The 25,538-nt window shown below is 46.1% G+C and overlaps 3 protein-coding genes across 5 annotated transcripts; 2 read left to right on the forward strand and 1 right to left on the reverse strand.

Moving 5' to 3' along the window:
- Positions 1-12: 12 nt before the first annotated feature.
- On the reverse strand, positions 13-12,757 carry HGSNAT (heparan-alpha-glucosaminide N-acetyltransferase). 3 transcript variants are annotated; one of them, XM_051618471.1, is made up of 17 exons: positions 12,434-12,757; positions 12,011-12,150; positions 11,394-11,515; positions 10,360-10,429; positions 9,656-9,725; positions 8,458-8,564; positions 7,908-7,984; positions 7,283-7,313; positions 6,211-6,371; positions 5,717-5,832; positions 4,884-5,005; positions 4,169-4,295; positions 3,933-4,019; positions 2,700-2,777; positions 2,515-2,585; positions 2,265-2,377; positions 13-1,276 (listed from the first exon to the last, which is right to left on the reverse strand). In XM_051618471.1, exons 1-17 carry the CDS (start codon positions 12,671-12,673, stop codon positions 1,095-1,097), a joined length of 1,914 nt encoding a protein of 637 aa, XP_051474431.1. In that variant the 5' UTR covers positions 12,674-12,757; the 3' UTR covers positions 13-1,094. The 3 variants fall into 3 exon arrangements, with proteins under 3 accessions (XP_051474431.1, XP_051474432.1, XP_051474433.1); XM_051618472.1 differs by lacking the exon at positions 2,700-2,777; XM_051618473.1 differs by lacking the exons at positions 11,394-11,515; positions 12,434-12,757 and having other exon boundaries at positions 12,011-12,090.
- Positions 12,758-12,764: 7 nt separating this feature from the next.
- On the forward strand, positions 12,765-18,961 carry POMK (protein O-mannose kinase). Its single transcript, XM_051618474.1, has 2 exons — positions 12,765-13,301; positions 13,834-18,961. Exons 1-2 carry the CDS (start codon positions 13,008-13,010, stop codon positions 14,605-14,607), a joined length of 1,068 nt encoding a protein of 355 aa, XP_051474434.1. The 5' UTR covers positions 12,765-13,007; the 3' UTR covers positions 14,608-18,961.
- A 3,724-nt stretch (positions 18,962-22,685) lies between these two features.
- SMIM19 (small integral membrane protein 19) lies at positions 22,686-25,285 on the forward strand. The gene is made up of 3 exons (XM_051618475.1): positions 22,686-22,860; positions 23,019-23,143; positions 24,460-25,285. Exons 1-3 carry the CDS (start codon positions 22,709-22,711, stop codon positions 24,522-24,524), a joined length of 342 nt encoding a protein of 113 aa, XP_051474435.1. The 5' UTR covers positions 22,686-22,708; the 3' UTR covers positions 24,525-25,285.
- Positions 25,286-25,538: the final 253 nt, after the last annotated feature.

A 25,538-nucleotide genomic window follows, 5' to 3' on the forward strand; every position in this document is an offset into this window, starting at 1 on the left:
AGAAGACAGCAGGGTATTTCAGGCTTTTTATTAACACTAGTTTAGAAATCACAGCATGAGTGAGTTTCTTGAGTTTCCAAAAACTATTATTGTTCTGCTATCTCTTCCTTTTTGACTGAATTCTGCATATATTGCTGGTTTTCCGATTCAGGGCCCTTCTTAAATCCATTTATAAAGAGGATTGCTTTGATCAAACTTTGGTAATATCCAAGTGATTATACAAAGTCAATAGGAACCAGCCTTTCTGCACTCTTAGAGTGTAGCATGTGAAGCTCGGACCTCATCCATGCTAGAGGCATGTAATGCAAGGCCCAAAACATGCACAAAGAGGCTGCTAAGCCTGTAGCAGCAGCATGCTGATTAATAAGCCAGTAGAAAAGACCTTTGGCAGCAAGCTTCAGCAAGATCCTAAACCTAAGGTTTTGATCCAAGACCAATATAGAAGAACACAAAGAAGAATGATCAGTTGAGTCACCACCTTCCACAGCATGTGGTAGCACAGAGGTACCCCTGAGCTTTCCCAGATGGTCACTACATCACCAACCCAAAAGTAGGGCTGAGGATGCTGCCAGTGCTCCAGAGTCAAAAAGGTGGCCAAGTGAAATCTGTGCCAGTAGCCAGGGTGGCACAGGCATACAGCAGGTATAAAGGGTATATACAAACCTCAGATAACAGGAGTTAGGGGGTGCCTTGTCAGAAGCAACAACTGTGACCACAGTCCCATTCTGATAACCCCTTGCAGTCACCACCCAGATCCCTTTCAGTTCCTTTCATAAGCACCATCAGGCTCTCTTTGACTGCCCAACTGTTGTAATATATTCTGTTTCTCTATATAAAGGAGGGAGATCAGTAAAATATTTACAAAATACAGAAAACAGAGCAACTGCAGCAGACTAGCAATTTTTTGCAAAATAGGAAAATACTGTCCCTTAAGTCACATTAAAGTCTTGATTACAACTTCCATGGCACTGTAAACTTGAACTAGTATCCCTTTTTAGTTATACAGCCTATCACATATGGCAATATTCCAGGCTAATGCACCTTATGCACTTGCCCCATCAGAATCTAGGCCTGCTACATCTTGACAATCTCCATCAGATTTTCCAGAATATCTTTCTCCTGTAAAGTAAATAGGATATTATGACCCAAAGAGTTGTCGCAGTGAGGTTTTGAGTCAGATGCTCTGCATGGGATTGACTGTCTTGCATCTTCCACTTGAATGGGAAATAGTTTTCAAATACTTCATGTCCAATGTAGACCAGGATCGAGTTCATTCCTGAAAGTAAGCACAGATCATACCACCTGAAAGAGCAGGTATGAGCTTGCTTCAGAATAAGCAGGCAGAGGCATGCCAGGCTTATGAAACAGAGTGGCACTGCGACACCAGCTAAGCACAATAGCTAATGTTACTTGTCCCAAAGATGTCACACATGTGTTTTCAAATACAGTCTGAGGGCCCAATACACTTATTGGAAAGAAACACATACAATCTATATGCTAAATTGAATGTACAGCCAAGTAAGTATCCTGCAGTTTTACTGACAAGGAGCATAATAACCCATTATTGTCTTGAGGGTGGCTCAGTGCCAACCTATTTGGTCAGATCTGTTGCCTTTATAAACAAATGCTGACTGCCCTTCAGAGCTCTGGGATTTCTGGTAGGAGATACAATACTGTGCTGTCACCCTACCCGTCTTCCCATCCAGACACCAAAGCTGCTGAAAGGTTCCTTCTGCTGTGGGTTTGCATTTTGTACTCAGATGTTTGTCAAGACTCCAGTGTGGTTAAAGCCACAATGCAATGCTTTGGGAGACAGGCTTATCTAAAAAAACAGAGACAGAACCTACACAGCTGCCCAGGGGACTTAATCTTCTACATCTTCAGAAGTGGTATTACTCAGTTGACAGGCCTTTGAGTTTCCCAAGTCTCAGCAGTCCTAACAATGAACCAGCTGTGGTATTTTGCTTGGTACTATGCAGCTGTTCCCTGGGACCTTAACTAAAGAGCAAACTGAGAATGGTCATCTGGCAACAGCAGCTTCCAGCCCTCATTTAAAAACTTGACAGTCTCTCTCTACTAAATATCTGGTCTCTAGTGTCCCAGTTATACACAAAGGTTTAGCTCAAGTTAATAATTCTGGCCTCCATAGGTTACCTCATTCTAAATCCCAACTCTTCTAAAGATGAGGGAAGCACAGAAAACAAAAGGATAGTATAGGTGCAGAAAGAACTGAAGGAAATGTTTTCTGCTGTGATTCTACTGACCTGGGTAGAAAAATGGAGCACCCGACCACAGTCTCTTGACATCCACAAGGTAATATATCAGCAATAAGAGGAAGAAAGCAAAGCAGCTCATGGTTGTCACATACGATACTGACCTGCACATTTTCAGTAGAAAGATTATTTAGAGAACTATGTGATACAGACAGATCTCAATGTAAGAAAGGTAAAACACTTTTCAAGGTAAATGAGTACTTTAAGAAAATAATATGAAAAGTCATCTCTCTTTGCTTACCATAAGTTCTTGTTTATGGGAATAAACCCTTCTTCTTTAGAACATTTTGTCAAGATAGCAGAAATAATTCCCTGAAATAGAAAGTTGCTAAAGTTTATATAATCACTGCAACAAGTTTCAGGAATACTGTTTGCTTTGCATAAAAATACACATCTATTAAAGAGCTACATAGCTATCTGACTCACCATTACTATGCTCCATATGAAGAACCGACTCATGATTTGTTTGTGCTTATCTTTGTAAAACAAGATAATTTTTCCTGCCTAATATAAAAAGAATTAAAAAAAAAAACAATTAATGCCCATAAATGTAACTACACCTCAAAAGCCAGATATATTTGCCACCAGCTACCTGTGCTAAGACAGAGAACACAAATAGGTTTTATATCAACTAAGTGGCTGAAAGGCTCAGAATGGGAACTTTTTGCAAAGAATGGACACAGATGGGGAAAATAAGTAAATAAAACCCCCTCAGCCATAGAGGTGCACTTTTTCTCCCTTACCTACAATGGTTAACACTGAGGAAGGGGGCAAGAAAATTTGTTAGGTTAACACAACATGACTGAGCTCCATCCATCTCCCTCAGCAAGGATTGCACGAAGGAATAGCACCACGTTGACTCCCTGGCAAGCCCCAACAGCTTTTCCACAGTGCCTTGTCACACCTTGGCCTGCTAGGACTGCATGTTCCTTTTCATCCACCACTAAGAAATGTGTCCTGATGACTCATTCCTCAGTGTCACACTTCAGTTGCAAGCTCTACCCCACAGAGATTCCCAATCAATTTTTATCGAGTACTACACAGAGTTCAGTTCAGTCAACAGCTGCTGCACAGACAGAAGAGCCAACAATGACTAACTAGAACTGCATCAAAAATCATCATGATATCCTATTTTGAACACAGAGGTGAGCTGTGATCTTTTGATGTTGGTACCACCCCTCCGTGGTGTCTGGAAAGGTGAGCACAGCTGTAGCACCCATGCAGGACTGCTAACGCTGCATCTCGTGTGGAAAATCAACAACAGGGAACATGTACAACTGTGGCCTTTAAAATCGTAGGTTTAAAATTAAGCTGCAAAGTCTGTGCATCTCTAGCCCTATTTTCCAACATGAAAAGCCAGCCTACTCCCCCCAGCATAAGCCCAACCTTAAAACAAGCAAAGGAGGTTTCTTAGCTCGTGTTTTGCAAACTTATTGTGTCCAACTGAGAAAAGTCTTGGTTCATCTAATGCAAGCTACTGCTAGATTAGATTCTACTCTGACAGTCACCTCAGGCTAAGTCAGCCTGAAAGCGTTGCTCTGGAAAAAGCTTCGTTAGAACCAGTCTCATCCTTATGAAAAGAAGCCAAGTTGCCTCCCCACTTCCATGATTCCTTCAAATCATCCCATTATAGCACACAGCCAGAAAGAAGATAGGTACCTGCAGTCCCAAAAATGCCATAAATATGGTATTTATTGTCCCCAGGATTCCTTCAGGATCATATGGCATTGTTGTTTGGTAAACCACCTTAGAGAGAAAACATGTTGTTACAGGACACCTGAGCAACCAATGTCCTTTCTTTTCCATCCCCCTGCACGTATCATTCCCGAGCTCCTCCTGACAGCTATGTTCAGTGTGTGACTACAGCTTCGTACTGCAAGCTAAAAGCTACTTACACTTGAAGAGGGATGCTGATATATATGGTTTTCTCCAAGAAGCAAACGATCAATGTAACCAGCTGCTCCTCCAGTGCAGTTGGGGTAGTTTCCGAAGTCTCCAATGCCCCCAGGACCAAGATAGCCCCTACAACACAAGCAAACAGGTTATGACACAAAGTGTTGGTACATTCCACCTGAACAGTAGATGGTCCACTGAGCCAGCACACCAAATGCTCGATGTTTTCCGTGGCCAGAGGCACAGTGAAACACAGGTCCTGCATGACAGCTGGCTGGTGGCCACATTGTTTTGATCATTGTAATGCCACGAGCAGCTGGGTCATGGGACAGGCAGTATTGGGAGCATAAAGCAATGCTTCAGTTCAGCCCCGGCTGCCCAGCCAGCTGCTCCACCTGCTCTGCAGGTGCTGACCCTTTAAAAGGGCAAAGGTAGACAGGGGTGACATTGCGATGATCATATGTTGCTGTACACAGACCTCAGGGAGATTTTAATCTTCTTCTTTAGATAGAAAGGAACAATGATGTCACTTTTATAACACTTTAGTACTTTAGTGCCAAAGAGAAGTTTTTTCACGTGATGAAGGCTTCCCTTAACCCCACTGGTCTAAAAGCTCTCCTCTTCATTCTTTCCCTATGGCTAATAAAGTGGTTTTTATACTCTGTAGAAGAAAAACAATCTGATACTCCACAGAAAGTAGTCTGAATGCAGTCTTACCTGGGACAACCTGGCACTGGTAACAAAAAGGTCAGGCAGAACCATATCACTTCTAACACCACAATGAAAATCCACTGTGGCCAGTAAGGGAGAATATCCTGCAGAGCGGCACATCGTGTCTCCTGCATGACATGGTGGGGGGAGAGGCAGTATAAGTTGGCAAGTAAAAACCATGCCCTTGGGGACATCCTGTACTTCCTGGCAGGCAGTCCCACAGATACAAGAAGTAGCTGCTGTCATTACAAAACTAGGTTCTAGCAATAGACCTTTTATCTTCACAAATGATTTCCAGACACTTAATTACTTGGGGGAGGGGGAGGAAAAAAAAGCACAACAACAACAACAAAAGCCCACAATGTTTTTTAGCTTGGAAAATGTCAAAAGGAATTTTGATTCATGAGTAGAACAAAAGCCTTTTGGGAAAACAGACTCCAGAAAGGCCAAAAAGCAGTATTACATTCCCCTGCTGTGAAAAAAACAGTGCCAAAATTAACTGGACAAAACAGGCCACAGGACTCAGCATAGAGATGCCTGTCTCTGGGGTCCTTGGTGGTGGAAAGTCATCAAAAGTGCCTGGGAATGCCTGCTTCTAAGCACCATCTGAATGGATCAGTGAAATCCTCAAATACAGCGAAGCCAGATGTGATGAAATGCAGACTGGGACACTGAAGGCTGCATGTTCACCAGAATTTTTCCAGGTCACGCTGCACTACACATCAGGTACAATACTACGTGTTTTCTCATAATTTCTCATGCGTTCTTTGTGCCCAAACAAGAGCAAAAGTTCCCAAACCTTACTCCAGTATCACATTTGTTCTCTCTATATAACTCACCAATACCCCACTCTCAGCCCCAGCCCTTGTAAACAGGAGTTCGAGAGCAGCAACCACCAGGTACGTGAATCCCAGCCTCTGGAGTACACCAGGAATACGCAGATTATCCCAGGACACTGGAAAACACACAAGAACGTGGAAGAGGAGCAGACATGGGCTCTTCTGTAAATAAAAAAGCCGCCCTTCTCCAGGGAGAGCTGAGACCTACTGCACCTGCAGGTACAAGGGACACCTCCACTCTTCCACCCCACTTCCTGTAAATCATAACCTTGGGAAAGTCAGCACTAAGATGATAAACAGTGGTCAGCACAGGGATTAAACAGAGATAATTGTTTGTGTCAGTGCAGAACTGAACAGCACTCTACAGGATACCATCCAGCCGCCCCTGTGCAACTGGTCAGTACAGCAAGGTTGACACTGTTTCTCAACAGCACAGCCAAGACAGCAGGAACAACTGTTGCAGAAATACAAGGAAGAGAGCAAGTTCCACTCACAAGGTCCAAGGCAGTAATTGGGATTCACAACTAAGATTCCCAGCAGGATTAGCAGAAAACTCCTCCAGATGATTTTCCCGAACACCTTTTGCTTGGAACTTCCCCACCTCAGCATGGAGCTCAGTGACAACAATATTGATGTCCCCATGATGAACACAAACCTGGAGAACAGAGCAGGTGGGAAATGGAGCTGACAGATGTCTCATCACACATGCGTGTGACAGCAAACGCTGAAGCTAACAGAGTAGCCTGCATTAGCCCAACAGAGAAATACATGCATTGAGTGAAACTGGACAACTTTATTAACTCCAGTTGCTAGAAGTTCAGAGACAACTGAGCTTCCACTATGGGACCTTGCCACACCTTTCAGTGGTCAGTTGGGTTGATAAAGTTCAGGGAAGTAATTGCATTTTGGTCTTTTTGCAGAAATACATACGGCACCAAAAAATTCCATTACCCAAAATTAAATTGGCATCTTCAGAGCAGTAGGACACAAGTTGCAAATCTTATGACTCAAATTCAGAACTGACCCACTCCTCCCCTCTAGATTAGGTTAACAGGACAAGTCCAGCTCCCATCTCCAAGAGTAACCACAGCAGGTTTGTATTTTAAAGAAGTATGCTAGGAGCAGATGGGATAATTGCTTCCCCATGAAACCATCCTCTGGTTATAGAGAGATTAGCTTAATCCAGAATTCCCTTGGCTATTTTATCTCTGGATAGACATCAGTCCAGCTTTGAATCTTGCCAGATTTACCACCTTCAGCACAATAGCATGGCAATGAGCTCCTCAAGAGATTCTGCACTCCCACTGGCAAGGTAAACCTAGGCCTCCCACTGACACTGTGTGGGGGAAGGAAAGAGGATATGGGGCAGCCAAAGGCACTTGGCTCTTCTACTGGTTCATAAGGATGATGCTGTTATCTGGAGGGTCAGATTCCTCACAATGATTAACCCAAATTCACCCCTCCAAACACATTTCCACATGGAGGCAAGGTGCACACAACATTCTCCTCGCAACCCTTAACATCAAGCATTGCTTGACACAAGAACTATTCTTCAGGAAGACTTACCATGGAAACACCAGATCTGCCACTGTTAATCCTACAAAGAAATATGAAGGAACACATTATTTACCTCAAACCCTGCCTAAATCTAACAACATTATTGCAATTATTTGATGCCCCACAATCTAAACCACATTATAAACAAAACTTAAGCAGAACTAACCATCTTGCTTCACTGCTTTTTCCATTCTTCAAAAACAGGGTCAGAACTGGTTGCTGTGTCTTAAGAAAGATTTCAAGGATGGGATCCTTGCTGTTCTCCACTAGGGCAGCCTGATGCCCAACCCCTTCCCCATTAGCTTGCCAATGAATACATTATCTTTGTACAGCATCAAGCCCCATCAGCTTGACACAGAGCAGTTAAAGATACAAGCCTGTGTCAGAAATGAAAAGGTTGCACACAGATTGTGATCTGAAATTATCTTGCCACTCTGCTTTGTAGTCTGATGAGCAGGACTATACATTGCTTGGCCCAATAACCTAACAGGCCAGGTACCTTGCCAAGAAAAACTAGCAGAGCATCCTCCCAGCCTTCAGCTGAGCAACAGCTTGCTGCAGCAGCTGTGGTGCTAACCATATCTAGATACTGCTGCAGTTAAAACCCAGACTAACTGTCTCAATTGTACTTTACCGTTCCAACTCTCATGTTTGAAGAACCAGTATTTTCCTCCTCCGTAGTTAACAAACACCATAATTGTAAGAGAGAGCCTAAAAAAGACAACAACAGAAATTACACAAAGTATCCCATGTCAATTAAATACATATACTTGAACACACAGTTAATCTTTGCCCCCATTAAAATATTTCTAACTGTGAGATCTGGTTTTGTTTTGTTTTAAAGCAAGGTTATGTACAAGGTTTCCAGCTTTGCCAACAAGGAAACAGCATTTCCAAGATGATGGGTGGTGGTGAACCAAAGTAAGATCCTCCACATAATGTTTTTGCATGGAACCTATGTTGTGCTTTTCTATTCTCTGCCACAACTTTCATGTTTCCTCAAACTAGATCAACTGCAAAGTGATTCAGAAAATCCATGAATTAAAAACTTGAGTATCTTCCAACTAAAACAGACCCCCCCTGAACGATCCATCTGCTATATATTTCCATACACTGTCCAACCACCATTGGAAAAATCTCATTCCCCTTGGAAGAGCTGCTTTTGAACAAGGTCTTATGCTCACCCTCGGAATGTGTCCAGGGAACGCAGGCGCTGCCTAGAGGTTGTGCTCCACAAGCGCGGGGTGGGATTGCTGCTAGGGGAGTCTGTTGTGTGCGGGGACCCGAGCTCCTTTGAGAACAAACCAAAAACATAATGGGTGAGTCAGCAGCTGCATCAACTGCCTAGAGAACAGAGGTCAGCAAACTTTCATATACTGTGTTTGTCTTTGTTCTCCCCATCTTTCTCTTCGTTTCCTCACTTGCTACTTCTAACCCCTTCACGGCTCCACCGTATTGCAATAATACTTGCAGATGCTCCACATTCCACCTTTGACCAGGGTGGAAACAGCAATGCAGTGAAAAGAGCCTGTGTTTGAGACTCATGAGAGTTGGGTCCAGTCCAAATCAGCCACAGACTTGCCGTCTCTGAGAGTGCTGCTTTACAACAGAGCTGAGCAGATCCAGTTGCTGACTCAAACAGGATCCATCCCATTGGCACTTTTCTGACACCACAGAGAGACTGTTTAGAGAGCTAAACCGGCAGAAAATGAATCCTGTTAAATGCAGGAGTGGTTTCTTTCCAGTCAAATTCACTGCATCACTCTGATCAGCCCCAGTGAAGGGATAAGGAAGGAGACATTGCTATAACACAGCTACAGAGATAAACAACTACAAGGATTACTGCAGAGCTGTACTCCTAAGTTTTTTGATTTTATACAGATTTGGGCCTCCTAGATATGAAGCCCAGACTGTGATAATCTATCTATATTCTGGTACAAAACACAGCTCATACAGAAATGCCAGCTATAGGGCTGCCAGAGACATCTTGACTTAAGCGTAGATCCTGCTAAAATTCCTACTGCACTGGAAGCAGACAAAAAAGCTGGCATTTCTTCCCTTCTGTTACACTTTCTATGTCAGAAGGGGACAGTATTTTCACCAACATGTTTGCTTCAAGGGAATTAAAGAGAAAACAAACTGTTATGTTCAAGACTTGAAAGAGCTCTACTGGAAATCCACTAAACTTGCACGGAAGCCCAGTCTAGCACTCTCCATTGAGATAAAATTGCCCATCTGACATCAATACAAGATTTGCCAAAGGGAATAAACACAAAGGGAACATGATTAGTAATAAATAAGTCCCCAGATATCTGCATAGTGTCTGCTTCTCAGAGATTAAAACACTACAGAATGTAAATTAAAGATACTGTGGTCACTCACAGAATTAATCAGATGATCAGTGTCTCTGGGGTTCAGTGTCTGGCAAACCCAGTTTCTGACTGGATCAATTCTGGAAATGAGTAACAGTTTAAAACACAGAACAAAACAGTAAGTACTTTATAGCCAATTTTATAGCCAACTATTTAGCAGGATAAATCAAAGTTGGGACAGTCCCTATTCCTGTTTTCCCAGCTCACATAGGTCAATACTGAGATTCAGCCAGTACCTGGGACCCCAGTTAAGTCCAGCTCTGTAATGACACTGCCACAAGCTCAGGTTTAGGGGCTTTATTCTCAGGTTGCTTACAAACAGGGATGACTCAGGGAATTCAGCACACAGGATGGAAGGCTGCATATGCTACACATGCTGAGGGCCCACTGACCTGTACTGCCAATTGAGGGCTAGACCCAGGAACAAGTCATGGGAGGGTGAGGCAGGGTGCATGCAAATGTATAACAGAGGTCAGCTGCTCTGCAGTAACTGCTCTACACACAAGCTAACCAGGCTGTGAGATATCTCTCAGTGGAAATCGTATCGCTGAATTCTTTATCACATGGACAGCTATCAGAGCCCAACTTGTTAATGATCAGCTCTGTAGGCAGGGCTACAGTGGAACTCTGAGGTACCACCACATTATGACAAGTGTTTTGAAACCGGTGGCCCCGCTTCAAGTGTGGGGAGGTATTAAGATACTGTTCACTTACTTCATAAGAAGGCGCCCAGCAATCAGGATAGCAAGAATCCCCATGTAAACCAGGAAAGCAAAGAGAATAGCTGCATGAAAGAGAGAGGAACGCAACTTCATAAATGATCTAACAAAACAATTCAGCAGCCTGGGCTTGGCCAGGCATGACGCAAATATGACAAAAAGCCCAACCCACCAATCATCACACCACTTTCTCCATGCATTCCATATCCCCAGCCTGAGACCCAGAGAGAAAAAAAAAACAACAACAAATAAAATGACAACAAAACCCAAACCCAACCCAAAACCAAAGCAGGCTAGTTTCAAAGTGCAGCTCAAGGATGGCACATCTCAGCATAAAAAAAGGCAAAATAAAACTCCTTTGAATCACAAGGCAAACCCGAGAAAAGAGTCGATGTGCTAGAAGAAACTAGAGATTTAGAGAAAAGCCTCAACATGAAGAAGATGGGGAGAGGGTAATACACCAAGTTGGCAAGAATGGAGGATTTTTCTTTACAGGTGAAAAACTGGAAAGACTGAAGAATAACCTACTGCAAAGGAAAAGAATGGAAGAGATGTAGATGAGAGTTTGAAACAGCCCTGGAAAAGAGATGCACAAAAAAAGGAAAACATGATGTTTAAAATTAGAAGTGCAATAACAAAAATCCAAACACTGCATTAATTGTTTCCCTTTTTGTCTGAGAAACAAGACAGAGGGGAGAATAGGGAGGATTCTGTGTACATACATAAACATGCGAGGAAACAGGAACTCGCTACAAAAATATCTCCAGCCAGACACATACCCACTGATCTTTCTAGGCTAATCCCTGCTGCAAAAAGGTTGTAGTCATACAGTATATCATGCGAAGAGGCCTGATCCTGGTCAGGACCTCAAGATGGGTGTATAAAACCTAATAAGGTAAGATGCTGAGAGAGGAGGAACCCCATGACATCTTCAGCACAGCATGAGTGGCTGCACGGGGTTATTAGGAAGTTGCTTTTGCTGGGACATTAAGTTGTAGAATGAAAGATGGAAACAGAGCATTTACATACGGAGGTAGCTGTTGATAGGGCCTTCATTGATGATAAGGTCACAAGAAACAGTTTTGGTGCTTGTACTTAGGGTCTTTACCACAAGGGAGTAATTGCCAAACTCTCCAAAATGATACTGAATCCTGCAAAGGATAAAGGAAATTAAACTTGCTGAGCCATCACTACTAAGTGCAGGTACCAGAGCAGCATTTGGGGGGCTGTAAGCCCGAATGCTTGTAGGAAAGGCAAACTGAAAACTTGACCTAATAGTGTGATCTAGCAAGGAGCTGCCTAGCTCTGCCTTTGACCCTCCCCTAGCCAAACACAGATGCTCTACCACACATGCATTGCTCACTACATCGGCTGTCTTCTTGAACTACAGACTCTCTGCAAGAGAAAACAGGTACTTGCACATGCTGGCTCAACACGTACCATTTCAGCTCCTGCTTGCACCTACATCCTTTCAGCACAGTGACAGTGTATGCCACAGTTACAGCCGTGGGGGGAAGGCTGATCTCTAGGTCTAAACGCTCAGGGAAGAGGAGGATGATGAGTTGGCAATAGGCACTTCAAGGGAAGAAAGAACCCCAAATACAGAGCAGAGCTATCCAGGTGTTCCCTGAGGCTGGGCAACGTACTTGCAGAGCGCTCTGTCACCCACGGAGCCGCTGAGCTGCAGGGTGAGGGGGTGCTGGGTATCGACCATGACTGCTGCCGTGCCCGGTTTTGTCTGGCTCCCGTTGCTTGGTGGGACAAACGCCAGGAACTGATACAAGCACTGTGGAAGAAGAGGGTGGAAGGAGCTCATTAGTGCCAGAGGAGACTGCAAGAGGGCCCTGCTTTGCGCAGGAGAAGCCACGGGAAGACGCCCTGGGGCGGGCGCAGCTCCCGCTGCGGAGCGTCCGGCTCGAAGGTGAAACCGAAGCGAAGCGACCTGAAAGGCCTCGGGGAGGGGCCAGGAAAGCCAAGCAGCCCCGCCGAGGGCCGGGCAGGGCTGTCGAAGGCGGAGGCCGGGGGGTGACACACGGAGGGCACGACCCTGCGCAGCTCCCCGCGCTCACCCGGTGGCAGGAGCCGGAGAGGGCGGCGAGGCGCAGGCCCTGCGCGGGCAGCTCGTTGCGGACCAGCAGCAGGGCCTGGTCCATCCGCCGCAGCGGGCGCCGCTCCGCCGCCCCCGGCCCGCCGCCAGCCCCGGGCCCGCTCCCCGCCGGCGGGGCCGCCCGCTGCGGCTGCGTCAGGCCCGGCGCCATCAGCAGCGCGCTCAGCGCCGCCGCCACCAGCCCCGCCGCCGCCGCCGCCATCGCGCTGCGCCCCGCCCCGCCCCGCCGGGCAGCGCGGCCGGTCCTTCCTGCCCGCGGCTGCTGCGTTTTCCGGGGCCGGGCCTCCCGGTGCGGGGCGGCCAGCGGCCCGGGCCCGCCTGGCTAGAAGCAGCAGGAGAGGGCGAGCGTCGAGCTTGAAGCCGCTTTAAGATGCGGCGCCGCCGCGCGTGGCCCTGCCCGTGGGCGGCGGGCTCAGGGCCGCGCTGACTGCGGGGCAGCTGCGTGGCCGGCAGTGACAAAGCCCCGCAGACGTTCATCCCCGGGCTGGGAAGAGGGTCCAGCTTAGCCTCCCTCTTTCACGGAGAGGGCAGGAGGCATGGCCATGGAAAAGAAACCGCCCCTCCTTAGGAGGGAGTTTCCTCCCAGGGAGGTGTCCTCCGCCTCGCTGGTGTTGCTGCTTGTGGCCGTCCTGCTCCTTAATGCCTTTCTCTACCTGTACCTCAACAAGTTTTACACCTCTTCAGGACGCGCCGAAGCAGACCCCAGCCTCTGCCCTTTTGGGCACTTCAAGCTGGGAGCAATGAAGAATTGTTCACCATGGCTCTCCTGCGAAGCCATAAATAGGGAAGTGAGGAAACTCAAGTGTGTTGGTGAAGGTGCTGTGAAAAAGGTGAGTGTGGTTATCCTTTCTTCTCTCCTCTGGATAAAGACCTTTCACTGTTTGCTGGCTAATTAGTGCCCATACCGCTGTTACAATTATCCTCACAGTAGCTAATTACTGTACACATCCAGGGGCATATGGCTACTCATAAAGTGCACAGAACAGGTAGGAGAACTTGACCGGAGTCCTGGGCCACCTCACTGACACCAAAAGACATCCATCTGCACAAGCAAAATCACAGAGATCAGTGAACCACTTGTGGAGCGTGGTATAATCGTGGCAGAGTAAGACTGGCTGGGCGGGTGGTGTGAAATAATGTAATTAATCTGCATTGCCCGTTCTAAAGAAAACTTAATAATTATGACATTGGTCGGGGCTTGGTGTGACAAGTAACATGGCCGTACCTAAAGGTTTGGCTTCATGCCTGGTGACTGTAATTTGTAGTTGTGACTAAGCAGTCACTTGTAGGTCAGTGGCAGCTGGTTGCAGTCAGTGGAAGAAAGCTCTCCACGTGTCTTACGTGTCTCTTGTGTGTTCTCAGGCCTTCCTTTCTGAGTGGAAGGAAAACAAGGTGGTCCTTTCACAGCTCACCAACTCAGAACTGAAGGAGGACTTTCTCCATGGACTGAAGATGCTGAAAGCACTTCAAAGCAAGCACGTTGTCCGGCTGCTTGGCTACTGTGAGCAGCAGTTCACAATCCTCACTGAGTACCATCCTCTAGGCTCCCTGAGGGGCCTGAATGAAACTCTCCACATCCCCAGGTACAAGGGCATGAACACCTGGCATCGCAGGTTCATGCTTGCTATAGAGTATGTGGGCATCATTCGGTACCTGCACAGCAGCCCCCTGGGCACCTTAGTGATGTGTGACTCAAATGACTTGGATAAGGTCCTCTCTCAGTATCTCCTAACAAGTGACTTTCACATCCTGGTGAATGATTTGGATGCTTTGCCTCTTGTGAACAAGAGTGCTGGCAGGTTGGTGAAGTGCGGTCATCGGGAGCTCCAGGGTGAGTTTGTAGCTCCTGAGCAGCGTTGGCCCTATGGAGAAGAGGTGCTGTTCGAGGATGACCTTATGCCTCCCTATGATGAGAAAACAGACATCTGGAAAATCCCAGATGTCTCCAATTTTGTCTTGGGCCATGTTGAAGGAAGTGACATTTTGCGACTGCATTTGTTTGACATCCATGCTGCATGTAAGAAGAAGGACCCAGCTGAAAGGCCTTCTGCCCAAGAAGTTTTAGACACCTACAGGAAAGTTCTAACTCTGCTTATTCGGGAAGCGGCCATGCCTGGTACTAGGGAAATGTTATAGTGAATTATGAGACCAGTAACATACTGAAGCTTCATAAGTAGTTTCCCTGCAGGGCAAATTCTCTGTCCGCAAAAGGGAGAAGAAAAGAACAACTGAACTTGTACCTTTTAATTTTATAAATAAATAAATAAAATCCTTCCTGATGCTGGAGCTGTGCAAGGTTCCCATTGGCATGTTTAATCTGTCACTGGAAGAGAAGGAAGGAGAGAAATGAAGTTGCATGAGTGCAGGGAGAAATTTGTTCCTTAAGAAAGAATACATTTTCTTTTGCAACATTTACACAAAAAATCTCTCAAAAATTTACAGAAAAAGAGTTAAGAATATATCGGTCCCCTTAAGCTGATTGGCAGAGGACGGCAGAGCGGAAACCATGGCATGCCTCTCCCAAGCTTTGTGCCAAATCCTGTGGCTTTGGCCCATGTCTTATCCACAAAGCCCTCACCCTCTTTCTCATAGAATAAAAGCAGTGGTCAGGCAGAAAGGAGTACCCCAGTTCACTTCAGATTTTGGTGAACCCTGCTGCTAGAACCCCAGTGGCAGTCTCTCCCTGCTGGTTGGGGAATAGGTTGTTTTTGGAACTGTACAGCCATTGCTCTGTGGGCCCCGTACCTCATGCTAGCAAGTGTGTGACCACTTTGCAAGCAAGCAGATGATGCAGATCCCAAAGAGACTACTTACAGACACATGCTTCTGGTTTTCGAGCCTCTGCCTCATGGTATTCTCAAATGGGCTCTTTGGAGATGAAGCTGTAAAACAGGAGCCTCTTGCTCTTTCTTAATCCATAGAAATGCTGAGCACTATGGGAGAGAACTGAAGCAATATTTTTAGCATTCACTTATCCTTGCTGAATATCATAATGACTTGATAGAAAGGGGGGAGGAACGTGGAACTGAAAATTTGACTTCTTTCCACTGCAGTGACCGTTAAATATGAACTTTGGAAAATAAACCCCTATATTTAGAGCATACAACTCTCTTGGATCTGAATTCAAAGCCCACTAAGCATAAACGAAGGCTGCTTTTTTGTTCAGTGTGTTTAGGAGAAAGCTTTTGGTACCTACATGGATGTTACAGCCTAGTACCAACTGCTGGAGAGGAAGAATAATGATGCCTTAATCCAGCAGTAGATTCTGGTGGGATTGGGATGTTCTTGTTCTCTTGGTGAAAATACACAAATAGTTTGAATGAGACATATGGACTCTACTACTACACATCTGAGGACCTTCTGTTCTGTGGACTGGGTCTTTGAAAGACATAAGGACCTGAGACAGCTTTCATGTTTTGACCTGAGAGGTGATTTTTAAATAGAGAAGTACATAATCCTTCCTGCTGAAGTGTTTGGTTCTGTTCAGATATTTGCTGTGCTGATATTCCATGTCCTCCTAAACAAGCCCTGTTGAGATGGCAGTGAGGACTGCAGCCAGTTTGTATACGCAGTGTTCAAATGCACGTGTGTTCTAATACTGCCACATTTTATTAAAAATGGGAGAACTTTCCTGCAAATTACTAAATTCATACCTGATTTCACACAATGCCAGCAGGAGCCTTTTAAAGGCTGCTCATTATGGCTTTTCTTTCCCTCTGGGCGGTCTGTTTTCTTCAATTAGCTGATTTTTGCCATTTTTCATTTGTGCAGTCCTTCCTGGCAGCTTTCCTGCAAGGAAGCAAAGCTTAGAAGTCAGGGTCTCCAAAAGAGAACAATTATTTTGGATGCTTCATGTTTGTTTTGGACTTGGACTCAAAACACCTTAAAGAAGCCTGGGGAAAAAGAATGCTCTCTCTGTTGCAATTGCATCATCCAGCCCACATGAACTCTTGAATTGTTATTATTAGGGTTAGAGTTCTACAGTTCCAGCATGAATCCAGGATGTGCAACAGTTGGAAAAGCATCCTGTTACTGCTCCTCAAAGCCAAGGATCCAGTTTTGAAGAGCCAAGAATCCAATTTTTTGCGTGTGCTCCAGCAATAACTTGTTACCTCTTGTTAGCGATCACGTATACTTCAAAGAAAAATAGGCATCTGGTGGCTGTGAAGTAAACATAACACACAGTTTTTTTGTGAGTGGCAAGGACCGACAAGAAGAACCCACCAAGCTTCTTATGCTGTTCTCTCTCCATTAAGACAAGCTTCTGCTTGGATTCTTGCTCTGTTGTGTGTGGTTACACCTTGCAAACAGACATATTAAGTTCACAGGGTGAAAAACAAAGGAGGACAAATTCTAGTTGTGAATAATTATCTTGCTCTGGAGATGTCTCTCTCTGTTACAATTTTTTTATTAAGAAAAGGTGTCTCCTTGAGCGTTCATCCTGAGCACTGCGTCTTGCACATGTCTCTTTCATTCTCTCTCCTTCAGCTTGTGGAGCACTGTATTTCAGGAGGAATGAATTGGTCTTTCTGAACGCAGCATTATGGAGGAGCTTCGAAGTTTTTTTGAGATGTTGCTTCTGTCTATAAGAAAACACTAGATGGCAGCACGAAGGTCAGCTTAGCATTAGATATCAGCAGTTGCAGCCTCTCATGCCCAAACATAACCAGGATCTGGCCTTGAAGCCAGTATTTTGATAGCAAAGTTGTATAAACCCCTAAAAGATCTCATTGTGTTTGCACTAGTGAATCTGTAGTAAGAAGACAGATAAATATATGGGCTGTCAGAAGAGCCACACGTGTCATTTGAAGGGGCTACCTCCCCCTTACCTTGCTCATGGTATTTGTGTACTTTATTGTCCCTTTTGATCTCAACTTGGTGCCACCTCAGCCAAGTCTGAGTGTCACTTCTTCCAGTCTCTCAGTAAAATCAGAGGAGTTTGCACCCTCTGGTTTTCATCTCCTTCAGAAAACTTCAGAGGAAGTTCCCCAAACCTCTCTAGGTAGTCAGTGTCAAGGTGGATGTGGTCCTAATGGTCCCAGGGTTTTTGTTTGCTGCCACCACCAAGATAAAGGCCTTGTGTCTGGCCCCTTGCCCAGGGACATGACAACCCTTTTGCTGAGATCAGTGATGTGCACCAGCTTGCCCTTCCCTTTTGACCATGCCTCCTCTGCCACCCTTCAGCAGTCCCACAACACATCCTGCCCACCACATCCAACCAGCTAGATAAAGAATCAAAGACTGTCTCCTAGACTCAAGAAATAGCACCTGGTTCCTAGAATGAACCCTCCTTGGGACATTGCTGTGCCAGCACTGGAGGACACTGAGAGATCTAGGACATGCCAGTTGAGGCTGCTGACAGTCTGGCTGCAGTGCCAGCTGTGTCAGGACACCTGGACCCCCTACTGCTGTGGTATGCTCTACCCTTGGTTCAATGCTGTTACCAAAACAAATTCCTAGTGAATTTCCCAGTACAGTTTAGCCTTTACCAGGTAGGATTGTACCACTGGATACAGAATGGAAACTGCCTATCTCAGAGTGAAATCTCAGATTCAGTTCAAACCTACCACTCCTTTGTTTTTTCTCCTCTGTCATCCAAAGAATAGCTCTGTCAAGGTTATGTAGTTTTCCTTTCCAAACTGCCTGCTGGCTGCAGTCTTCTAGGTGGCCTAAGTCTGATGTAGCACATTTCCCTTTGTGTGCAGTGGGTTTCAGACTACATCCTAAAAGCACTCCGATAACACTAAATCCAGTACAGGTGTGCAACCCTTCTGGCAACTCATTTGGATGGTCAACACCATCAGATGTAAAAAGTATTGCATGCAGGTCCACACCAACCCCTATGCAGGTCTGGGTGAACACTGAGGAAATAAAATGGACATAACCTATTTAATTGAAGAGGGTGTGTGGTTGTTTTTTGGGGTTTTTTTGTTTGTTTGTTTTGTTTTGTTTTTTTGCACAATACTTTTAAATCCATGTTAGTCTGTGTTTAATAAAATGGTAACTATTAAGTGTATCAGAAGTTTAGAATACCACACAAACTTTTTGGAATTCTATCACAAGCTCTAAACCAATATTTTCCTTTGGTGCCACATAAACAAAGCATCAGGTCATTATCTTTGTGAAACAGGGGCAGTGCTTTTTGCCAAATATAATTTGTGAGATATTTGGCAGAATTTGCAACTGTAAACTGATTCTATCATTATGACTGTAATGTCTTACCATCAGTCAGGAGACCCTGGGAACAAGAAAAAACTGGTTCTCAAGTTCTTGTAGCATGATATAATGCGTACATTTGTAGAGTTCATCCAAATAAATTATATGCTAGATGGTACTTTTAAAAGAAAAAGGATTTTATGGTTTTATTTTAATTGAAATCCTGTATACTTGAGATGACCACATGATTTCCAATAATTGTCAGTCTGTGTTCTGAAGTCTGTAATCCAGTATTTATCAGGATTAAATGGCAAATATATTTACATTACAGTGATATTTATGTCTCAGTGATTTCTGACTCTGTTTAGCTATGGGTAGCTAAAAATCCATTAGAAATTATATATTTATATGTAGAGACACACAAAGATTCTTTGGCCATAGTTTTCAAAAGAACAAGCTTACTGGTAGATTCCAGCATTCACAGTTTGGATACGAAGTAACTGAATTGTTAAAACTTGTAATACTCAGCAGCCTTCAGTCAAATTTATAGTAGTTGCTGGATGCTACAGACATCTGAAAAGTGAATTCTTTCTTTGTAGAGATGGAAGACCCTTTTCAGCAATTCTCTTGATAACTCTATAGGACAGAAGTAGGTGCTTTTATCAAGTACACACTACATTTCTTTGTGGAATGAATAAAGTTCCCACTTTTGTAAAAGTTAGTTGTTTTTTTATGTTCATTTTTTAAAATGAAATCACACAGCTATGTGGTTTTGTCCCGGAGAGCTGGTTCTTGTCAGAGGTTATGTCTGACCCAGAGCTGAAACTTGTCTGGCTTATTTGCTACTGTGTAATGTTGAAAATCTAGCCACTAAGCTTGGGCCTCCATTAGCTACATTTTAACCAGAATAGCTTATTGCAGTGCCATATATTACGATTATATACTATATCTTTGGTGCCTATGTGATTTGATCACAGGCTGGGATCCTGGAAGTCAGATGTTATAGAGACACAGCACAAAATTAGTCTTTCTCCTACCAGTAGCTTTATTCTAAGAAAATAGAAGACAGCTGATGTCCTCATGCATTAACAGCATACACAAGTGTTGGTTATCCCATCCCACCTCATCCAAGCTGCAAATAAATATGCTACATAATCTGCACACATAGGTCACACTATTTCTTGTGTACATAACAACAACTGCAAGGCCTGACTTTGCTCTGACAACAGCTTGTATTCCCATTTCTGAGGGTGTTTTAGGAGCCTAAGAACAAAACAAAAGCCCAAGCTATAAAAGGAAACAACAATGTACCAGGACAAGCTAAGCTAGGTTTAAAAGCCAGCCAGCTTTAGTATTTGAACCAAATTCCTCAAGGAAGTCAGGCAGAAGGCCTCCACCCCCAGAACAAAGGGGTTTGCTACAGGCCAGCAAGTAGGAGACCCCTCCTTTTTCTCAGGTTTGCAAGGCTGTCACACTCATTGAGTGCCAGATGTTGTGCTCCTCAACCTAACCCTGTCCTTCCTGCTGCTTAACATTGGCTAACTTCAGAAGGGCCCATGGAGGAAGATCTCTCTCTGCCTGCCTTCTAGGATGGGGGTGAGTGGATTATCTCAGCCTTAAATTGAGAATTTAATTAAATTAAACAAATTTGGCACCTGCTGAGTGAGGCGATCTTTTTTTGCATGCTGGAGGCTGCGAGAAAACCCAGAGACCTGAAGTCATGCTTTATGAAAGTGGGCCTTGGTTCCCTCTGGACAGGATGCTGGGTGCAGAGTCCTGGGGCATTCCAGCCCCTTCCTGGGTTGTCCAGAGCAGAGCTGCAGGTTTAATACAGTAAGTGCTTTTAGATACAGCTTAAATACAGCTTCCCTCTGCTCTGCACAAGGTAGCCTGATCCTAACTGAGGTCTAGAGGTAGTAGTGAAATATAAAGAGCACAGAAATTACTTCTTTATTCTTTCCACTTTTCTTCCACAGATGTGCAATGCCTTCTTGTCAGGCTTGTTAGCAGAAAAGTCCACCATACTAAAAAAGCAAACAAAAATCCTCAAATTCACAAAAAGCTGTTTTAAATCCCTGTGAAATCATGCTTAATTAACTGTCTTGTGTCATATTGCATGATAAGACTTTTTTTTTCCCTTTAGTGGTTTCCACAGTTCTGTGCATGGATGCCATCCTGATTTAATGACCGAGAATTATATCTAATTACTGTTCTACTCTTCTTTCCCACACCATGTGTGGCAAGGATCTCTCATTATAACAATGACTTAGTGTTGTGGGTTTTTTTATATTCTTGTTTTCACTCATATCCTTTTATGTCCTGATCTGAGGCCTCTTAAAATTAATCTGTTCATAGCATGGACAGAGAATGACTTGGCACATCTTGCACGGAGAAACTGGCTCCCCAAAGAGAGGAGATTCCTCAGGCTGGTTAGACACTTGCAAAGCAAGTGCCATCCAAGCGAGGTGTCTTAGACTCCCCCCTACTCAGCAAGGGGTCACAGCATTTCCCAGGCATGAGAGGATTCAATCTGAATGTTTAATGCAGGCTAGATAAATCATGCTCCCAAAAATACTTGGGTTTTCTCCTCATTGTCTTATAAAGGGTGAATACAAATAATCACAACACAAACACATATCCCGAATACACAGAAAACAGAGAGAGATTAACCATATCCATAATGTCTACATTGCAGTAGTTCTAGTATCTGAAGGAAGATATGGTAAAAGGAAGTATCAGGGGTTAGGAAGAAGCGGGAGGATAAAGGACAGCACACCTAACTTACCATGTAGCTCACACACGCCACATCAGGCATTGGAAAAAAAGAAGTGTGTATGTAAAAGGTGTGTGTATGTGTAGTAGAATATCCTCTGACTAGTTAATCTGCATCTCATTAAGCATTTCAGACAACTTTTCAAGTTTCTAAACTGGAGCACTTGCTCTGCTCCACCTTTTCTGCTAAAGCATAATCCTAGGATTGTGCTTTTTGGAATCCGGAGCATATAGAGCATAGGAGTAAGCAATGTTGTTCCAGGACCTAATATACAGCAACTCCCATTTTGGCACAAAAAAGGCAAGATTTTTGAGAAAATGCTGTTTCTATTTTTGACAGCCTAAGCTGTCACATTTAGTTCCTAATGTAACTAGTCGAAGCTCGTGACAGCCTGCCTCTTTTCCACCGTCCCTGCCCAGCTACATCCCACAAGATTCCACCAAGCCAGAACACCAGTCCGGGCGAGTGAAGGTGCTTTTCCCTCCCTGCCTACCGGGCTTCCAGCGCCGCTGAACTCACCCCCCTGCCGGCCCTCTGCCCAGCGCCGCCTTCCCCCCGAGGCGCTGGCGCCGTGAAGGCACAAACGCGGTTACAACCCCCGTGCCCGCGGCCCCGGAGAAAAACCGCCCGCCCACCGCTGCCCTCGCCCCAAGGGACTGGTAGCTGAAGGGGACACAGACGCGGCGGGGGCAGGGAAAGGGGCAGGGGGCAGGGGCAGGAGCAGGGGCAGAAGGAGCAAGAGGCAGGGGCGGAGGCAGGAGCAGGGGCGGGGGCAGGAGAAGGAGCAGGAGGCAGGGGCAGGAGCAGGGGCAGGAGTAAGGGCAGGGGCAGGGGGCAGGAGCAGGAGCAGGGGCAGGAGCAGGAGAAGGGGCAGGGGCAGGAGGCAGGGGGCAGGAGCAGGGGGCAGGAGCAGGGGGCAGGAGCAGGGGCAGGGGGCAGGGGCGGGGGCAGGAGCAGGAGCAGGAGGCAGGAGCAGGGGCGGGGGCAGGAGCAGGAGAAGAGGCAGGGGCAGGGGCAGGAGAAGAGGCAGGGGCAGGAGAAGGGGCAGGGGCAGGAGCAGGAGAAGGGGCAGGGGGCAGGGGCAGGGGCAGGGGCAGGAGCAGGAGAAGAGGCAGGGGCAGGAGCAGGAGAAGAGGCAGGAGAAGAGGCAGGGGCAGGGGGCAGGGGGCAGGGGCAGGGGCAGGGTGGGCGCTCCCGGCCCCGCCGCCCTCCCCGCGCCCACCCCAGGCGGGGGCACCGCGCGCCCCGACGGCTCCCCTGACGTCACTTCCCGCGCGCCGCCGAGGCCCGTCCCCGCCCGCGCTCCCCATGGCGGCGGCGGCGGCGGCGGCGGCGGCCGGGGCGGCCCTGGGGGACAGCGGCGCCATCGACTACTCGGTGCACGAGGCGTGGAACGAGGCCACCAATGTCTACCTGCTGGTGGTGCTGGCCAGCCTGGCGCTCCTCGTCTACGCGCGGCGGTGCGGGGCGGGCGGTGCGGGCGGTGCGGGGCGGGGGGGAGCGGGGCGGGGGGCGGGCGGGGCGGGGGGCAGGCCGCGGGGGCTCCCGCCGGGAAGCGGCCACGCTGGCCCCCCCTGTAGCCCGGCCGGGCCTCTCACCGGCTTGCCCCTCTTGGCAGGAACAAGAGGAAGATCATGCGCATCTTCACCCTGCCTCCAGCCGGCGAGGCGGCTCCCGAGCCCAACTTCTACGACAGCATGAAGAAGATCCGCCTGAGGCAGCAGCTGGAGATGTACTCCATCGGTAAGTCAAAGGAAAAAGGGGGCTCCGCTGGACCCGTGGGTGACGGTTCCGGCAGGGGTGGCCTGTCCTGGTGTGGCGGGGGCAAGAGGGTGGAGCCCCGGCCCCTGGCCTGGTGTGAGCAGGGGTTCTGCGGGAGTGCGGGTCACAGGATTGAGGCGTGAAGAAGTACGGAGTGAGGGAGCAGCCTCTCACCGGCTTGCCCCCCTGGCAGGAGCTAGAGGAAGATCATGCACATCTTCGCCCTGCCTCCAGCCGCCTCTTCTAGTTGTCAGGACAATCCAGTGTGGAAGTTAAAAAGAGCTGGGAATGTTTGAATATTGTCGAAGCATGGATGGATTAGTAAAAGTTGAAATGACTGTGAAATCATAAGTAATGCAACTTCATAACTAAATGAGAATTTTATTGTAGCAACGAATGTTGCCGCTCCCGTCTTAAACCTGAAGGTCAGGATGGAGATAGGGAAGAGCCCCATGCCTCTGATGTTCCAGAGGTCCAATTCAGAGAAAAACCTGTACTTGCTTCACATCTGCCATACATGCACACCTAGAGGCAAGAAATACTTAGTGAGTTGAAGCTATCTTCTAAATATAAAGGTACAATGTCAAGATTCTTCAACCAGGCCATTGCATTCAGTAGGAACAGAAAAAAGATGTTTCCTACAGAGGAATTCCTGCTGGAATTCATCACTGCTATTTGTTCTACCACACGCAACTCTTTGATCTCCCTTTGCTGTGCCAACCAGATTCATTTTTAAGTCATTGTTGTTCTCAGCTTGTGGCTTATGTATTGTGGAGGAGATGAGTCATGTGGAGATCAGCCCTGCAACTAATGAGTTGTTGGGGTCATCTGTAGTAGTACTTCTGAAGCCATAGTCTTTAATTATGTTTTTTTTTTAAATGAAAGGACCTGGATGGACTCATAGTTCTTTGCCATTAATTTGCTGACATTCTGCTATGACCCTACTGTTCAGCCTTTCCAGGGCTGTATGCTAAAGGAGTAGTTCCATGCAGTGACTGAAACTTCCCCCTGTGTGGCTAAGCAGTGAAATTACATTATCTAATCTTAAGTCTGCTTCTTGATTGTTACCGTATTTGTGCATGTAGATATGTACAGCTGCACACACATTTCATAGAAATACATTTCATAGAATGGTTAAATTTGAAAGGGACCTTAGTGATCATCAGGTTCCAACCTCCCTGCTGTGAGCAGGGACACTTCACGAGATCAGGCCTCATCATGTGTATATATATATGTATGTACGTGTATATAATAAATGATGTAATCTGTGTTTATCAGTGTTTCTTTCTTCCTTTCAGCAAGGAAGTATGAACAGCAGCAGCCACCAAAACAGACTGAAAGTGTACAGCTCTCAGTGGAATGAAGTCCACAACTACAGGACCTCAGGATATATTTCCAGGGCTGATGATGGAGTCAGTGTGGAGCTATTTTCAGTGGCTCTTCATTGATGCATTGCTGAAGCCAAGGGGATGAAGGAAGGGGGCTCTCCTAAAAACTTTGTTTTCGGTAGGTTTTCTTTGAGCCTTTGAGGTAAACCGAGTGCCTACTAAAACATTCAGCATGGAAGTACCCAGCACAGGGCAGATCTACTCAGAGAAACCTCTGAAGGTAGAGAAGTGCAGTCTTAACAATGTTTTAAATTATTTCTCTCTCACCTTGGAAATCAGCTCCTACCTTGCCCTGGTAAGGGCACGGTAGAGAAGGCAGTGCTGGTATGTCTGGAAACCTTCCATTTCTTGATGACACGTTGAGTTTGCTGAACGCGTCAAGTAAATGTGGCAGTAGTGCAGAAAGTTCTGCTCTCTGTGTTCATATGGGGGCTGTGTGTGCAGTACTGTGAACCTCTCCTGCATCAGCTTCTGAGGAGTACATAGAGAATTGCGTGTCTAGAAGACACTTAAGGCCAGTGCTATGCTAACAGCAAAGGCCGTTGGCTTAATGTCGTCAAACTGCTCTAAAGAATGGGATTGTCTGTAAGGATCTGTGTAAGCAGAAAGACCCATGGCCATCCAGAAGAGACATCACTCCCCCGGTTAATTTTTTCTTTCTAGGTATATCACAGCATTAATTTAAACAACACTGCAGAAATTACTTCTTAATAAAAGCGTTTAATAATGAAAACTACTTGCAGCTGCATCGTGTTGTAATTCCTGATGTTTGCGACTTGAGGCCGAGTGAACAGAACCCGAGCAACAGCACTGGGAGCACGTACCCAGGGAGGGATGCTTTTACAGTTCTCTGCTAAAACAGGTAAAGTCTTGGAGCAGTGGTAAAGAGCACTGTGGCTCCCTTTCAGATGTGAAGAAACTTCACTTTCTTCACCAAATACTCCTTAGTAAATTGAAGTTACTTGTGTTTTAGTCCCCGTAGGGTCAGG

This window comes from Apus apus, chromosome 4 (assembly GCF_020740795.1).
Source record: "Apus apus isolate bApuApu2 chromosome 4, bApuApu2.pri.cur, whole genome shotgun sequence".
NCBI classification, from domain to species: domain Eukaryota; kingdom Metazoa; phylum Chordata; class Aves; order Apodiformes; family Apodidae; genus Apus; species Apus apus.

Bases quoted from the DNA above. Each gene is read 5' to 3' on its own strand.
- HGSNAT (XM_051618471.1), bottom strand. From the start codon at position 12,673: ATGGCGGCGGCGGCGGCGGGGCTGGTGGCGGCGGCGCTGAGCGCGCTG. The intron at 5,006-5,716 runs GTGAGTTATATA...CATGTCATGCAG, and splicing joins GGGCTGAGAGTGGGGTATTG to GAGACACGATGTGCCGCTCT. The intron at 2,378-2,514 runs GTAAGCAAAGAG...GAAAATGTGCAG, and splicing joins CCCATAAACAAGAACTTATG to GTCAGTATCGTATGTGACAA.
- POMK (XM_051618474.1), top strand. From the start codon at position 13,008: ATGGCCATGGAAAAGAAACCGCCCCTCCTTAGGAGGGAGTTTCCTCCC. The intron at 13,302-13,833 runs GTGAGTGTGGTT...GTGTGTTCTCAG, and splicing joins GTGAAGGTGCTGTGAAAAAG to GCCTTCCTTTCTGAGTGGAA.
- SMIM19 (XM_051618475.1), top strand. From the start codon at position 22,709: ATGGCGGCGGCGGCGGCGGCGGCGGCGGCCGGGGCGGCCCTGGGGGAC. The intron at 22,861-23,018 runs GTGCGGGGCGGG...CCCTCTTGGCAG, and splicing joins CTCCTCGTCTACGCGCGGCG to GAACAAGAGGAAGATCATGC. The intron at 23,144-24,459 runs GTAAGTCAAAGG...TCTTCCTTTCAG, and splicing joins GCTGGAGATGTACTCCATCG to CAAGGAAGTATGAACAGCAG.